Source organism: Aethina tumida, chromosome 1 (assembly GCF_024364675.1).
Source record: "Aethina tumida isolate Nest 87 chromosome 1, icAetTumi1.1, whole genome shotgun sequence".
Lineage (NCBI taxonomy): Eukaryota > Metazoa > Arthropoda > Insecta > Coleoptera > Nitidulidae > Aethina > Aethina tumida.
Genome location: NC_065435.1, coordinates 31259404 through 31276689, shown reverse-complemented (window position 1 = coordinate 31276689; position 17286 = coordinate 31259404). Strand labels below are relative to the sequence as shown.

At 33.6% G+C, this 17286-nt stretch overlaps 1 protein-coding gene across 1 annotated transcript; it reads right to left on the bottom strand.

Annotated features, from left to right (window-relative positions):
- Positions 1-11394: 11394 nt before the first annotated feature.
- On the bottom strand, positions 11395-13360 carry LOC126264197 (uncharacterized). Its single transcript, XM_049961055.1, has 2 exons — positions 12332-13360; positions 11395-12251 (listed from the first exon to the last, which is right to left on the bottom strand). Exons 1-2 carry the CDS (start codon positions 12602-12604, stop codon positions 12147-12149), a joined length of 378 nt encoding a protein of 125 aa, XP_049817012.1. The 5' UTR covers positions 12605-13360; the 3' UTR covers positions 11395-12146.
- Between the last annotated feature and the right edge of the window lie 3926 nt (positions 13361-17286).

Below are 17286 nucleotides of genomic sequence, written 5' to 3'. Positions count from 1 at the left end.
TTGGCCGATATTATAATGGCCTTACCAAGTATACAAAGTTGTTATTCTAAATTGTCGAGATATTCTGAACACAGGATCCTATAATAATAATCGAGGAGCTATTTTCCTGTCACAGTTAACTGTGTGGCATTCTGCTGATATAATTTAATTTACAATGCGAAAAAATATCTTATTCTTGAAAATAAAGCTTACGCTATAACAGAGTCAAGAATTGAGACGCAATTTACTTGGAAAATCATTTATTTAGAATACCGATCAGACATGTAGTAGATGTTAAGATTCTGCATATAGCAAATAGGTAAACCAAGTAAATTGTGTGTCACCTCTTGAATGTTTATCTTTCTTTTCAGTTATGTTATACCTTATTGCACGGTAAAGTAGTTTTTTTAGAAAAATACTACTTAAAATGATCCCAGGTTCCTACAATCGCGATTATAAGATTAGCAACTAATTAGAATGAAAATACCCCAACATGCCCAAGCAGTCTAATTTGTCAGCAAGTTGTCAAAACGTGCGTAGCGGTTACGAGCTCTCAAGAAAACGTGGAGACACTTAAAATATATATGCACTAAAGTAGATGAAAATTTCATCAAAATTACAAATGAGCTATTAATTATAAATTTCAACTCAACAAAGATTGCAAATTTTTACACAGAAAATTGTGATTTGATTTTGTTTATAAATTGTGTTGTCATTATTTGAACTTGTCATCTAGACATGAGGAATCTAAATAAATTTTGACATAAAATTAGCAAAATTAGAAAGATTGGTATCTTAGTGTTGTTTGAGGGTGATAATCCAACCAAACGTGAAAGAGAGAAATTCAGTACCTAGTTGAAATTTGCCGCTCACTAATTCTTGCTTAATGAATCAACTACGTGAATTATTTTTTGATTTAAAAAGGTGACATACTTAAACAGTTACAATAATAGGAACCTACTGTCCGAAGGTTCCGATTACGAGTCACTGAAATCAAATCAGTTGTAGATGTCTCGACGACATTTATTTTCCATCAAAGGAATACTGTGAATCTGACAGATAATTAACATGTGAATAGAAATTGTTTTCATTAACTTTATACTTAAATGCAGAAATATATATTGCTACTAAGAGACGTGGGGGATTAAATTGAAAACAAGTAACTTGCCTGATGTATATACACATAAATAAAATTTTAATTAATTAGTACAAAATTAAACGAACATTTTGGAGTGAGTGTTGTGTTGAGTGATATTTTGCAATCTTTCATGTTTCAGTAGCAACGAAGGAAGATTGTTAGTCAAATAAGAGAAAATAACATTTATGTTGCTAAGATTACGTCACCTTATGATGTATGTCAGCCTGTCCAATTATAGGCAAGAGTTATGGTTAATTCAATTAAACCTAATTCGAAATATGTGGTTTGGAATCACGTTGTCTTCTTTCAAGTAAATTTGATTTGATCTTATATTGTATTAATATTACATCAAATTGTGGTTCAGTTATATTTTTTGTTATAATTCTATTCGTTTGAATCCACAGTGTCCACAAATTGACAGAGCAAAGAAATGTCGAGATGAGTTATAATAACTTTAATGGTAGAACTGTTCCGAATCAATTTCATCCTTATATTTCAACTTACACTAAATGACTATAAATGTGGTTCCCAAATATTTAAATATAATATAACTTTCCAAATGAAACTACTTTGTTTAAGTTTTGTGGTTAATTTAATTAATTTTAACCTCCAATTAGTTAGTGGAAAGAAGTACTTAAAAGATATATGCGACATAATTTTTTAGGAAACACATTTACTGATTACAGTACAGATTAAATTTTAAGGAAGAATTACTTCGGCACTATTTTAAATTATAATTAGAATAAACAAGCTTAATTCTCAGATGTAGGAAGAGTTATAAGGTAGGTCCATACTATCGAAACATGGGACTCGAGATGGCGATCTGTGGTACAAGAATTGAACTTCTATCCAAAGAAAATTTCGACACGAGGCGAATTCAGGTAGAGGCGTTACTTACCAAAATCGATACCTGGAATTTCGTTAATGAAGTATCAAAGTCAGTTAGATGTCAGGGTGACAAAAAAAGTGAATCAGCGCTTAAAACGTGGATGTAAATAAGATAAAAAGGTAATTGCGGACATAATCCTATGCATAAGCCCATCGGACCTCAAGAGTATCAAAGGATGCGAGATTTCCAAAGATGTATGGCACTTTTGAAACAATTATTTTATATATTTTATATATTTTATATTATTTGATTAAGTATAAATAAAATTGGATAAGGATAAATTACCCACGTGGTGTGGCATATATCAATGAGGTAAATATGCAAGGACACCCTTTACTGCCAGAGAATTAAGAAGTAAACAGTTACTGAATATTGTTCATTCAGACATCTGCGGACCAAAGCGAGTTAGAACCAGAGGTGGATCAAGATATCTTCGAACATTTATAGACGATAATAGTGGATGGTGCAAGGTGTATTTTCTCATGTCAAAAGGAGAATTTCTTGAAAAATTTAAGGAGTACAAAAGAACTGCTGAAAAACGAACTGGTAATGAAAGTAAGAGAGAATTAGCTGAGAAATTGAAGATCAAAAATGCTAGGTTTTTTTTGGAATAGTAATTAACCAAAGTAAGAAAAGAGTAACACTTAAACAAAAAAAATATATTTTAGAAAGTTAACAGAGATTTAAAAATGTTCACTCCACACGATACAGAGAATTAATTGGTACTCTAATGTACTCTAATCCAGCCGATCAAAACTGGGGCTTTACAATAATTAGCTGTGTCTTTCTGACAATCGAACCTGGATTTGAGCCGCCTTTTCATTTTCTTATTTCACGGTTTTTGTCTCTTAATAGGAACTTCTTCTGAAATGAATCTGGCGATGTGCCGTGTGGCCCCAATAGGACTCTGAAGCACTCAAACTTCTTGCAGGCACGCTTGCTGTTTACTCATTTCATGACCGCTAATTCAGTTATTAAACTGTTTATAGTACGAAAACCTAAACTTAATTCAGTTGTTTCTTGGATTGGTAACCAAGGTTACCAGCCAGGTAAACAAATTTTTTTATTTGTCTGAATTTGGTAACTAACTAAATTCAGACCAATTCAGTTACCATATTCGAAAGAGGAGAGTTGTTAATTTGGCTGGTAACTTCGGTTACTAAATCAATAAACTATGTGTGTGAACTATGTGTAGTGTCCGGAAAAGAGACAAGCTAAGTGAAAATCTCAATAAAAACCAAATGTCTGCCGACGTTTCCAGAGGTACCCGATTTCCTTAGTGTTCAAATTTATGTATATTGAATTTTATTAAAGCATTGCATATTCTTCAGACAACAGAAGTATGTTTTACTTTTGATTAATAAACATATCGCCTTCATTGCTGTTGGAACCTGAATATGTACAAAATGTAATTTGATTTCAAAACTGAACTTGAACAATTATTTGGTAACTTACAATTTCGTCGTTGAAAAGACGAAAACTACAAAAGAAATAAGTATTTACTCTTTACACGTGAGCTGTTTGTTTCATTTTTTAGCTTTCAATGCAAACACAAATTTAAACAATATCGTTTTGTCATGAAAATATTTTGGTTTATATTCAAAAAATAATAATTTTTTCCAGATTGATGTTTTTAATGAACTCAGAAGTCAGATTTATCTAGTAATAGAGGTCCTTATGATATTCCTTCTATAGTATTGAATGAATTGTGGATTCTCATTAACAAAGCCTCTAACAATGAAATTTAAAATGTTTTTAAAATCTACTTTTTATCCTAACGTACGTAAAAAATCTTTTGTTATACCTACCTTAAAGGATGGAGGTAGTTTACTTGTTGTTTTCCAAAATTGCCTAAAAAAACAATTCCAAAATAATTATGCCATAGTTCCAAAATATTATAAATGAGAGTCAACATGAATTTTGCAAATGTAAATCTTCTGCGACCAACCTTCTTATTTATAACCTTTCGACAGTTGGTGCTCTTGAAAATCATTTACAGGTTGATGTTGTTTATACAGACATTTAAAAGGCATTTGATAGAATCTGCTATGATTTATTGTTTGCTAAACTAAATGGGCTGGATTTGACAAGTAATTTTTCCACTGTAAATAATCATAACGATTGTAATGTAAAGTGATTAGTTTTTATAAAAAAATTAATCAACACCATATTCGCAAGTTATACTTTAGATAAAAGATATTAATGTAATGTGTTTGAAATTTAAAAATGAGTAATAGATTGGGCGGTAGTTTTTCTAGAAAAGTTGGTTCGGCTCAAGCTACAATGAATTTGGGTAAATGTAAAAGAAAAGCTGGAGCATATCTTGGTGCTTTTGCCCACACATTAAAGTAGCTTTTTACACAAATACTGCTGTAGTGCTTTATTTCCTAATGCACAGAAAAATTCATTTATTATACCTACCTTAAAGAATGGAGATAGTTTACTTGTAACAAATTTAGGCCTGTATGAAAAATGTTTTGTATTCCATAATTGTCCAAAAAAATTCATTTCCAAAATAATTATGCCATAGTTCCAAAATATTATAAATGAGAGTCAACACGGATTTTGCAAATGTAAATCTTCTGCGACCAACCTTCTTATTTATAACAATTCGACAGTTGTTGCTCTTGATAATCATTTACAGGATGATGTTGTTTATACAGACTTTTAAAAGGCATTTGATAGAATCTGCCATGATTTATTGTTTGCTTAACTAACTGGGCTGGAGTTGTCAAGTAAGTTTTCCACTGTAGATAATCATAACGATTGTAATATAAAATGATTAATTTTTTTAAAAAAATAAATCAACACTATTTTCGAAAGTTACACTTTAGGTAAAAGGTTTTAATGTAATATGTTTGAAATTTAGAAATGTGTAATAGATTAGGCGGTAGTTTATCTAGAAAAGTTGGTTTGGCTCAAACTAAAATGAATTTGCGTAAATGTAAAAGAAAAGCTGGTGAATATTCTGGTGCTGAAAGAGTTCAAACACAGAGGTTCAAGAATACAGATATTATTAAAAAGCACTGATTGCAGAACAATTTTTAAATGGGATGGACAGTAATTTAGCATATAAATTCCAGCTTAAAGTATGCGTTATTGTTGAAGAAGAAATAATGTGTAGAAATAGTTAATCTTTCCATTTCTCAGTTAACATCAACTATTATTGACTAGTAATTAATAAGTCAACTTAGTTGTCACGCCCTTCCAAATTCTGTCAATGTCAAATCTTTTCGGGTTATTCATCAAACTCTCTAATACCCTCAAAAATTATTTCTCTTTACAAATTGCAAATTTAAATAAAGCATCCTAAGAACTCCATTTACAATTCAACGCATATGGAGAGTTACTACCACGATTTTAACACATTTTTAAAGCAAGTATGGAACATATAAGTAAAACAAGTAATCGTGTCTCACTTCTTGAATGTCTATAATAGTGTAAGCGTTCCTTTTAATTATGTTGCCCTTGTTGCACTATAAAGTAGATATTTAGAAAAATACTGGTTAATAGGATCCCAGGCTCTGCGATGCTTTGTCGTATAAAATAACCTCTTTTTATAATCAGTATCGCGATTATAAGATCAGCAATTAACCAGAACGAAAATATTCCAACATTAGTTGACTAAGTTGTCAGAGAGTTGTCAAAACGTGCGTACTCGTTAGGAACACTCAAGAAAACGTGGAGACACTAAAAATATATATGTAACAAACCAACAAAAAATGCTATTACTTATAAATTTCTCCTGTAAAAAGATTGCAAATCTTTACGCAGAAAATTGTAGAATAGAAATCAATATTTCATGATTTGGTTCAAAAGTTGTGTTGACATTATTTGAACTTGTCATCCAAACATGAGGAATCTAAATAATTTTCTTCATAAAATTAGCAAATATGGAAACATTGGTATATCTTAGTGTTGTGGGAGAGTGATAACCCAACCAAAAGTGAAAGAGAAAAATTGTCGCTCACTAATTCAAGCTGAAAGAATCAACCACGATAATTTACTGTTGATTTAAAAAAGTGAAATATTTAAACAATTACAATAATGGCAACTTTTTGTTTGAAGGTTTCGATTACGAGTCCTGAAAAATCACGGAAATCACGAACTTTCAAGTTTCAGTAGCAACGAAAGAATTTTGTTTATCAAATAAAAGAAAATAACATTTATGTTGCTAAGATTACGTTTCCTTGTGACATATGCCAGACGTTACAATATAAACAAAACATCCAATGTCCAATTAAACCATATTCGAAATATGTAATTTAAAAAAAGTTGCCTTCTTTCAAGTAAATTTGATTTCAGTAAGAAGAAATGCTAGTTGTGCCTATGTTGATGATGGCCTGTTATTCTCAATTGATGAATCAGAACTAAATTAATTTAAAAAAAACTGAAAAACACATATTGGAATTAAAATAATGGAAACCCCAAGTAATTTTTTGGGAATGCAAATAGAAAGTTTTAGTAATTATGTGGAACAAATTTTAAACAGATTTGAAAAGACTAATGCTAGTCCTAATATTATTCCAGTCGACCCTCACATAACACAGCCTGTTCCGTCAAGTTTTACTTGGCGACCACCGCAAATAATCTGACTTAGAGACAATAAATCTGTTGCCAGTTTAGGAACACATAATACTTTTGGAAAAAGCACCTTTTTGTTTTGACCTTCATCGTCATAATGGTCCAACCTCACTTATACTGAGCATTGCACAGATTATACTTTGTTGTCTGCGACTCTGATTTTATGTATGACAGAGTCATATTTTCAAGCATGTTCTTACGTCTTGTCATGTGTGACGATGCACCGGAAGCCACTTGCCATGGGTCATTTTGGCTGGATGTTGCCTCAAACACAACAGCATATGATGAACTACTTGCTTTTTGTTGAACATTCTTGGTCCTGGATTTGCATTTGAGGACTTTTATGACCTTACTTTTTACAAGTGTAGCACCTTGAATCCTTACTTGGTTGTTGGTTGTTTTCTTGATGACTGACAATACTGTTGAGTCACTTTCAGGTTGTTTAACATCTTGTGATAGTTTTGATTTCACAGAAACTGAATTTATCTTCATGCCGGAGCTTTCAATAGCAATAATCATTGGTTGATAGGATTCTAGTAGACTGGAGAGTAGCACTGTAAATAGCCATTCATCGTCAACTTCGAAACCAATGTTTCTGAGCTTGTGAGCAGTACACATTATTATGCTCACATATTTCTCTACGTTTTAACATGCAGTAAGTGAAGTATTACAGAGATCATGCAGCAGCCCATCACAGCGTGTCAACCAAGAGTTATCCCATACTTATTTTGCAGTACTACTCTCTTGTATGTGCACGTAATTTATTGAGTCAACTAGTAAATTTATCTTAGTTTTTGCCTTTGAGTCTCGTTTTGTGTCCACAATGACACATGTGGGGGGTTTTATGCAGTCCACAACTTCTCTTACTGTAGATGTGTATTTACAGCAAATCGCTAGGTTACGTAATTATCTCGGCCGGTTAACTTTTCAATTAATGCCAATTGATTGTTTGCTGACAATTTAAGAACCCTTATTCCAGATGTTACGAGAAATCACCTTTCAAATGTCGTATTGACGTTTTAGGTTAACTTTATTACTTTTCTCAGTAAATAAGCCTTTCTGGGCTTAAAAGAATTTATTATTTCTCAAGAAAAATTTATATTTAAGAATTTAGTGTTAAAATTACAACTTAACTGTCCACAGGCGCACAATTCAAATTACAATTTTAACAGTTTATGTGTAGTTTTAGTGCACTCCTACCAGCTCATCGCATCAGTTACAATTGGCTTCCCAAGAGGAGATGAAACATTATTTGTTTTAAGTAGTGTCAAAATTTTACATTCTTTATAATAGTGTAAGCTACATTGCGCTGTAAATTAGATTTTTTTTAGAAGAATGCTTCAAGTAAACTAATTAGGGTTAACAAGACAGCATTAAGTTAACTAAGGAAAGCATATTATTATATTTAGTTAGCTGGGTCAGCATCAGTAATATTTATACGATCCACATTCCGCACATTTTGGCAGATTGAAATAACCTCTTTCCGTAATTCGCCAAAGAGCATTATGGGATCGGATACCGAACAAAACAAAATTACACAAAGATCAGTTGTCAAGATTGTCAATGAGTTGTCAAAGAATACGAACCGTATTCCATATCAGTCTTCAGAATTTTGCCAAACTAATTTAAGTGTTTCTTTTCTATGATACCTTTTTTCTAAATGTTAGTGTATTGATCTTTTTGCTTTAATTCAATTCAATATACATAAATTTGAACACTGAACAATTTCTAACATTATCTCAATCATCTAAATCTTATCAATATTAAAATTTGCCCTAATGTATATTATTTATTTCCTTGAAAAATATTACTTTTTACCAGTGTGCGTTTATATTCGGATTCAAACTCAGATAAATATTTATTTATTTATAGATTTTATTATGATTAACCATGAGTGACAATAAAGTATGTATCTAAGGACATTTATATAAAATTTAAAAATCAGTTACTAAATCAATAAACTATGTGTAGTTTGAGGAGAAAAGACAAGCCAAGTGAAATTCTCAATAAAACCCAAAAGTCTGCCGGCGCTTCAAGAGGTCTTAAGATTAAAATATCGGAACTAGAGGGTGAACTACAACGAATGAAAGTATGTAATGCAGTAAGCTGTCTGCTAAACTGCAGACACCTTCGGTAAATCCTGGAAATACTCCTACTTCTAATACCAATCCTTTCTCCCAACTAGCCACCCCACACCTCCAAAACGCAAGTTTTCCACGAAGTGGGTCACGCCTATAAAGGTGATGTCGAAATCGTCTGATGATGACGCACCCCTGTGCTCACCGAAAGGACATGAAAGTACTGGAAGTCTTTATATCCATTAAGGTCAAAAGCCAAAAGTGAATAATTGGAACAGTTTACCAGCATCTGGTTCTGATTTTTATTCCAATCATTGTGCATCAGTGGATATATTTTTAGTAACTGGAGATTGAAACCTGCCCCGAGTGAATTGGACTAATGATGAGTATAGTGTTTTCATGAGTTCTGAGGTTTACTCATTAAACTATCACTTATCATTAGTTGATTGGGATTTACTTTTTAGCAATATGGATGTTAATGATTGTGAGCACAAATCTTATGAAATTTTATACAATATGTTCCATCTTGATCTACCTGTAAAAAATAATTAAGAACTATGTTTCTTAAGTTGTTCTATAAAGAGCTTATGACATTAACAATTCGTTATTCATTTGCAAATATTTGAATTTCGTTGTCATAAACAAATTTAAATATTTTTCATAAAATCAAGTAGCCCAAAAAGATTTCTTTATTTGGTTACCACCAAACTGTAACCAGTTCATACGGAAACATACCTCTCTTATACATAATTTGTTTTCAGAATAAATTCAGATTGAAATCTGAAAGTACGATGTAAAAGGGAAATGGTGGAAAGATTCTAGTGGTCCAAGAATTGGATTTAATTGTACGTATAATTTTCATCTGTATTCAAGATTTTTATAATTAATGATATATTTTATGCTAAAACACACACAATTAAATTATCTAATTTAAATAGAAAACAAATAAACTATTTCGACGATTCGTTGGACATCAGGAATTAGTTACACATTGACAGACTGATTACTATCATATAAATGAAGATGAAATAAGCTATGACAAAGCCACACGATATCGGGAAATATGAAAAAAAATCCAAGAAATCAAAAAAAGTACAAGAAAAAATCCCAATAAAGAAGAAAACAGCATTACCAAAAGTACTACCAAAAAGGCTGAGGACTGGAATGTTCCCTTTGGAGTTCCACATATCTGTCTGTGTATAAAGCAGGTACTTTCATTTTGAGAATTAAGCATGTTTATAATAATTATAATTTTATAATTGTGGCGAAGAAATTTTCCCTATTGTAATCTGTACTTTATGACGGTAAATGCGTTTCCTAAATAATTATGTTTATATCATAAATAATTATGTTGTATATAGCTGTAAATCTTTCTACTGAATAATTGGAGGTTGAAAAAATCGACAATGTGTCGAAACCATTTTATAACACCAAACTAAATTGTCGACTTAAGTTAAACTAAGTAATTTTATTTGTAAAGTTAAGTTATATTTAATTATTTGTGTATCTCATTTATAGTCTTCCAGTGTAGGTTGAAATATAAGGATGAGATTGATTCGAAACAGTTCTACCATCAACAATATTATAACAAATCGAAAAATCATCACGATATTCCTTTGCTCTGTCAATTTGCTGACACTGTGGATTAAAACGAATAGAATTATAAGAAAAGATGTGACTGAACCACAATTTGGTGAAATACAATATAAGAATCAAATCAAGTTTTGCTTGGGAGAAGACAACTTTTTTTCTAAATTAAATACTTCTGACATATGTCATAAGGAAACGTAATCTTAGCAACATAAATGTTTTTTTTGACAAACAATTGGTTGCTATTGAAACTTGAAATAAATGTAGACGAGAGATCTGCAACTGATTTGATTTCAGTGACTTTCAGGACACGTAATCTAAACCTTCAGACAGTAAGTTGCTATTTTTGTAACTGTTTAAATATTTCACCTTTTTAAATCAACAGTAAATTCACGTAGGTGATTCTCTCAGCTTGAATAACTGAGCGACATATTTCAACACTGAAATCTTCTTTTTCAACATTGGTTATCACCCTCAAATGATATACTAATCTTTCCATATTTGATAATTTTATATCGCAAATTATTTAGATTCCTCATGTCTGGATGGCAAATTCAAATAATATCAACACAACTTATAAACCAAATCATAAAATAGTAATTTCTATTTTACAATTTTCTGCGTAAATATTGATTTGCAATCTTTGTTCGGTTGAAACTTATAATTAATGGCTTTATCATTTGCAGTTCTGCTAAAATTTTCATCTACTTTGGTGCATATATATTTTTGAATTTGTGCATATATATAAATGAATTTTAATATGATTGGTAATATTGTGATTCAGCAAAATTAAAGCCCGCGGGAATTTTTCATGTGACTTGATTTTCGAGAATTTCATGACTAATTAACACTATTTGATATCAGAGCTCTAAAATAGATATATTTTGTTATTAGTGTAACTGTTCCAATATGATTGATTAACTGCAATAAATTATGTACCTAAGGGAATTCAAATTTAAAAAACAATACAACACTTATTGTAAATTAGTAAATGTTATTTACAATTGTTCCTACAACTTAATTTGAAATATTAACAATTTCAACATTCAAGAGATGCAGTGAAACTTGAGAAAGAACACTAGGTATCTCATCATTCAAAAACTGAACAACTACATACACGCCATCAATTTATTTCAGATGTAATTCATAACACATAATTTCTTAAAAGAGTCAAATTTGATGATTAACATCAATGGATTGATTTTAAATGGAAAATGTGTAGGGTTTAACATAATGGTTAAGGCTTGACTAATACCATATGGAATAAATAATGAAATTATTAACTAACAATTTCTTAAAACAGGAGAATAAGTTTTTTAGAGACTCTGAAGCCGATGTCGTTTGTCTGCAGGAGACATTCCTAAAACCGGACATGGGATTCTTTATCCCAGGATACTCTATCCTCCGGGCTGATCGTTTTTCTGGAGCAGGTGGAGGGGTTGGCATTCTGATCCGGAACTCCATCAGGCACCAGAGGATCGATACGTCCCTCTTTCTGGGCGAGTCGATTGGAGTCGAACTCGCCCTAGAAAGTGGTCCGCTTAGGATTGTCTCGGCTTATGTTCGACCGACTGAGAGAGTTTCCTGACTCAATCTCCCGTCCATCCTGCATCCCAACTGTCGTACAGTCATTGCTGGGGACTTCAACAGTAAGCACACAGCGTGGGGTTGTGTAAAATCTAACACCAACGGCGGTTTCCTGCTGCGGGCGTCACTGGACTACCGGTTCTCGGTGGAAACCACCGAGACGCCAAACCACTTCCCTGATAGTCCCTCATGCCGACCTGATATCCTTTCCATTTTCCTCTGCAAAAACATCACAGAGGTGCCGGAGGTCATTAACCACCAGGTGTTGTCTTGTCGGACCACAACCCGATCTCCCTGGCACTTAACGAGAATTGTTGCCAGTGGGAGCCTCGTAAGAGGAAAACCAACTGGTTGCAATTCCGTTATTTAATGGAAACCACCGATTTGCGGTGCAGGATTTTGAACTCTGAAAGGGATATAGACGGTGAAGTGGATAGGCTGTCAAATGACATCCTGACAGCCTTAGAACGGTCGACGCATGCTTACCCTAACATCTGCAAGCAGCATAGTCTTCCTGGCGAGGTTGTCACCCTCATCAGGAAGAAAAACCGTAGCAGGAAACTTTGGCAGCGTACTCGGGACCCCTTCATCAAGGCCCGGTACAACGCCCTGAGCCGTGAGGTCCGGGCCTGCCTGCTTGAACTCCGGAGCTCCTCGTTCCAGGAGTTCATAGCAGAGGCCGAACTCCATCCTCGTCGGACCTGGAAAGTCATAAGGTCTATCTGAGGGAGGCGTATGCGCTATCCGCACCTTGTTCATGATGGCATCAAAGTCGTCCTGGACAAGGATAAAGCGGAGGTGTTTGCAGACTCCCTTGAGCGGCAATGCTCTCCAAACGCCAGTCTTCCTGGGTTTGTTGTAGAGCACAACTCCATCAGCCGTCAGGTGGACTCTATGACTTTCCCAAAACCTGATAGTGACATTCTTCCTACTTCTCCCAGCGAAGTCAGAGGTATCCTTAAAGCCCTCAATAACCGGAAAAGTCCCGGTCCAAACACCATCCCCAACGTGGCCCTTAAGAAGCTTGCTACCATTCAGGTGGTAATGCTTACTAACATTATAAATGCGATGCTCCGTCTCCACTACTTCCCGTCGGCATGGAAGGTGGCGACGGTAGTGTCCATTTTAAAACCCAACAAACCTGCCCACCTTGCTAGCAGTTATCGTCCCATTAGCCTCCTTTCTTCGCTAAGCAAGGTGGCGGAGCAGGTTATTCGGACTCGGCTTGAGGAATTTATGGCTGACCAGCACATCCTGCCGAACGCTCAGTTTGGATTTCGTCGAGGCCATGGTACCGGTCATCAGATTTTGCGAGTGACTGAGGACATGGCTGGAAGGCGTAACAAGGGGCAGCATGGTATCATGTTGCTCCTTGATGTCAAGCAGGCATTTGACAGGGTTTGGCACGCTGGTCTAATACACAAACTGGCTTCGTTAAATTTTCCTTCTTATCTGATCGGCACTATCCGCTCTTTCCTTTCCAACCGCTCCTTTCGTTCCAGGGTTGGAAGCGAGTTCTCTTCTTCGAGAACTATTACCGCTGGTGTCCCGCAAGGCTCCAAACTATCTCCTACTCTCTTCAATCTCTATTGTAGCGACATACCATCTTGTCCTAGAGTTACTATAGCAATGTATGCCGATGACGTTGCCTTAATTAGCTCCCATAGATGTACAGTTTATGCGGAGATCCATATTAGGAACTTCCTGCCTAAACTGCTCTGTTGGTACTCTCGATGGAGATTGGAGATCAATCGTTCTAAATCCGAAGCTATCTTCTTCTCAAATCGACGAAGGTTGTCACCTAAATTCCTTATCAATGATCATCAAGTTTAGTGGAGTCCCAGCGCCAAGTACCTGGGTGTCATACTTGACAAGAAACTCAGTTTCTCTCGCCAGGTCGTTTTGGTAAAGTGGAAAGCTCTAGTAGCCTTTGTTGCTTTGAAATCTTTCTTCCTTTCTAAACGTCTTTCCTCTTTAGTTAAGCTGCGTGTTTTTAACGCGACAGTCCACTCTCTTTTCACTTATGCTTTTCCTATATGGGGCACCGCCGCCCCTTGGCTCATTAGGTCCCTGCAAGGGACCTACATGTGGCTAGTGAGGTCGGCCCTTGGTGTCCCATACTATATTCGTAACAGACAAGTCTGTTTCGAATACAACATTTCCTCTCTTTTGGAGCTGCGGCGCAAACATGCCCTCAATCTCCGGAGATCTATCTTTCAACACTCTAATCCGGAGATTGCATGCTTGCATGACATCCAACCCTGTGAATCTGACAGATGCAAGAGACCTTATCTCTTGGCTGTCTAGACCTCTGCGTCTCTTTGGGACATCTTTTCTTTAGTATGTGGCGGTTAGCTGCAAACCTCTTTAATTTTTTCCTTCTCTCTATTTTCCTAAACCTATATGGTTATACTCTTAGGCCATGATCTTCGGATCGATGCCCGGAGAGGGGTTTTTAGTCGGTTAGTCCGACACTGCCTTCGACATCCAACAGAATGCGTCTTGTATATTTTCCCCTATTTGACCCAATAAAAAAAAAAGAGAACTCTGGACCTGTACGTTTGTTTTGACAACTGACTGACAACTGATATTTCAGTTATTTCATTTTGCTTGTTGGTCGATTTTATATTGGCGATACCAAATATAGAAAGATGATATTCTAAATTGTCGAGATATTCTGAACACAGGATTCTATAATAATAATGGAGGAGCTATCCTCCTGTGACAGTTAACAGAGAAACATTCTTCTGATACAATTTAATTTACAATGCGAAAAAACATCTTATAATTGAAAATAAAGCTTACGCTATAACAGAGTCAAGAATTGAGACACAATTTTCTTAGAAAAGCATTTATTTGGAATACCGATCAGACATGTGTTAGATGATGATATTCTTCCAGGTAAATAGAAAGGAAGAATGTATGAATATTGAATGTGTTTCTTTTGTTTGATAAACAAATTGCCTTCGTTGCTAATGAACCCAGATTATGTACAAAACAATTCTTTGGTAAATTTACCTTCTAAACTTGTTCATTTAGTTATTGCGAAGAGCACAAAAAACTTGAGCAACTTTTATTTATCTTCTAAAGGGTTCTTATCCCATCAAATAACATTCGCAAAGTTCAATTTATATTGTGCATCACAATCTTCAAGTTTTGATTCACCACCACGATTTGAACTTTATTTTAAAGCAAGTATGGAGCATGTAGGTAAAGTAAATTGTGTTTCACCTCTTGAATGTTTATAAAGATTTTTTAGAAAAATACTACTTAATAGGATCCCAGGTTCCTATAATCGCGATTATAAATCAGCAACTAAGGCCAAGTTGTCCAATTTGTCAGCTCTCAAGAAAACGTGGAGACACTTAAAATATATATACACAAACGTAGATGAAAATTTCAACAAAATTACAAATTATACAGCTATTAATTATAAATTTCATCTGAACAAAGATTGCAAATCAGAAAATTGGAAAGTGGAAATCACTTTTTCATGATTTTGTAAATAAAATGTGTTGACATTATTTGAAGTTGTCATCTAGAGATGAGGAATCTAAAATTAAATTTTGACATAAAATTAGCAAATTTGGAAAGATTGGTATCTTAGTGTTATTTGAGGGTAATAATCCAACCAAACGTGATAGAAAAAATTCAGTACCTAGCTGAAATTTGCCGCTCACTAATTCTTGCTTAAAGAATCAACTACGTGAATTAACTTTTGATTTAAAAAGGTGAAATAATTAAACATTTACAATAATAGCAACCTACTCTCTGAAGGTTTCGATTACGAGTCACTGGAATCAAATCAGTTGCAGATCTCTCGTCGACATTTATTTTGAATCAAAGAAATACTGTCTGTGATTCTGCAGATAATTAACATGTGAATAGAAATTGCTTTTTTAACATTGTTAACTTTATACTTAAATGCCGATATATACTTTGTTGCTAAGAGAGGTGAGGGATGTCGTCTTTCAAGTAAATTTGATTTGATCTTGCATTGTATTAATATTACATCAAGTTGTGGTTCAGTTATATGTCAACAAATTGACAGAGCAAAGAAATATCGAGATGAGATGAGTTATACTAAATGGTAGAACTGTTCCGAATCAAATTCATCCTTATATTTCAACCTACACTAAATGACCATAAATGTGATTCCCAAATATTTATATATAATATAACTTTCCAAATAAAACTACTTTGTGTACCTTTAAGTTATGTGATTAATTTAATATAAGTTTGGTTGTTACCAAATGGTTTCGACCCATCGTCGATTTTTTTAACCTTCAACTATTCAGTGGAGGTACTTAAAAGTTATATGCAACATATTTTTTTAGGAAACACATTTAGTGATTACAGTACAGATTAAAATTTAAGGAAAAATTGCTTCGGCACTAATCTAAAATTATAATTGCTATAATCTCAGATGATAGATGAGTTGAAACCTAGATCCACACTATGGAAACATTTCCATAAAATGAAAGTACTTGCTATATACAGAGATAGAAATGTGGAACTCAAACGGGAACATTCCAGTCCTCAGCCTTTTTGGTAGAACTTTTGAATACGGTTTCTTGGTAATGATGTTTTCTTCTTTATTGTGATTTTTTCTTGTACTTTTTTCGGATTTCTTGGATTTTATTTCATATTTCATAGCCTCAGAGAAAATATTTGCCGATGTCGTCAGGTTGTGTTGTGGCTCATTTCATCTTCATTTATATGATGGTAATCAGCCTTTCCATGTGAACGTAACTCCTCGTGCCCAACGAATCGTCGAAATACTTTAAAAAAGATATATAAAATTACTATTAAATATTAATTTTATTATATATACCAATTTTATTTGTTTTTCATTTAATTTAAATAATTTAATTGTGTGTTTTATCATAAAATATGTCATTAATTATAAAAATCTTGAATACAGATGAAAATTATACTTACATTTAAATCCAATTCTTGGGCCACTAGAATCTCTACACCATTTGCCTTTTGCATCGTACTTTAAGATTTCAATCTTAATTTATTCTGAAAACAAATTAATTAGGTTTTAATGTGTTGTTTCAAGGAGCGTCATATACATGAAAGTACTTATTCTTTGTTTAGTTGGGAATTCCTGTAAGTAAATTAATGAATTTAGACAAAAATATTCCCTAAAAATAACAATTTGATACGATCTGTTTCATTTCTAGCATTACTATACACAAGTATTTCTTCCGATTATCATTTCCAATGAGGCAGGGACTCATTAATAAAAGCGAGAATATTTATCTATTAATTTTGAATTGAAGCGTAGGAGCAACTTCAGAGAGATGTGGTTCGTATGAAATGTTTGAACTGATTAAAGTTTGGAGGTAAACAAGTAAAGAAAACTTTTTGGTCTACCTGATTTTATGAACAAAATTGAAATTAGTTTATGACAACGAAATTCAAATGTCTACAAA

What these genes read in the sequence shown, in the direction of transcription:
- LOC126264197 (XM_049961055.1), bottom strand. Translation starts at nt 12,604, where the DNA reads ATGAACAAGGTGCGGATAGCGCATACGCCTCCCTCAGATAGACCTTAT. An exon ending in TGCTGCTTGCAGATGTTAGG is followed by an intron (nt 12,252 to 12,331) that starts GTAAGCATGCGT and finishes TATCCCTTTCAG; the next exon opens with AGTTCAAAATCCTGCACCGC.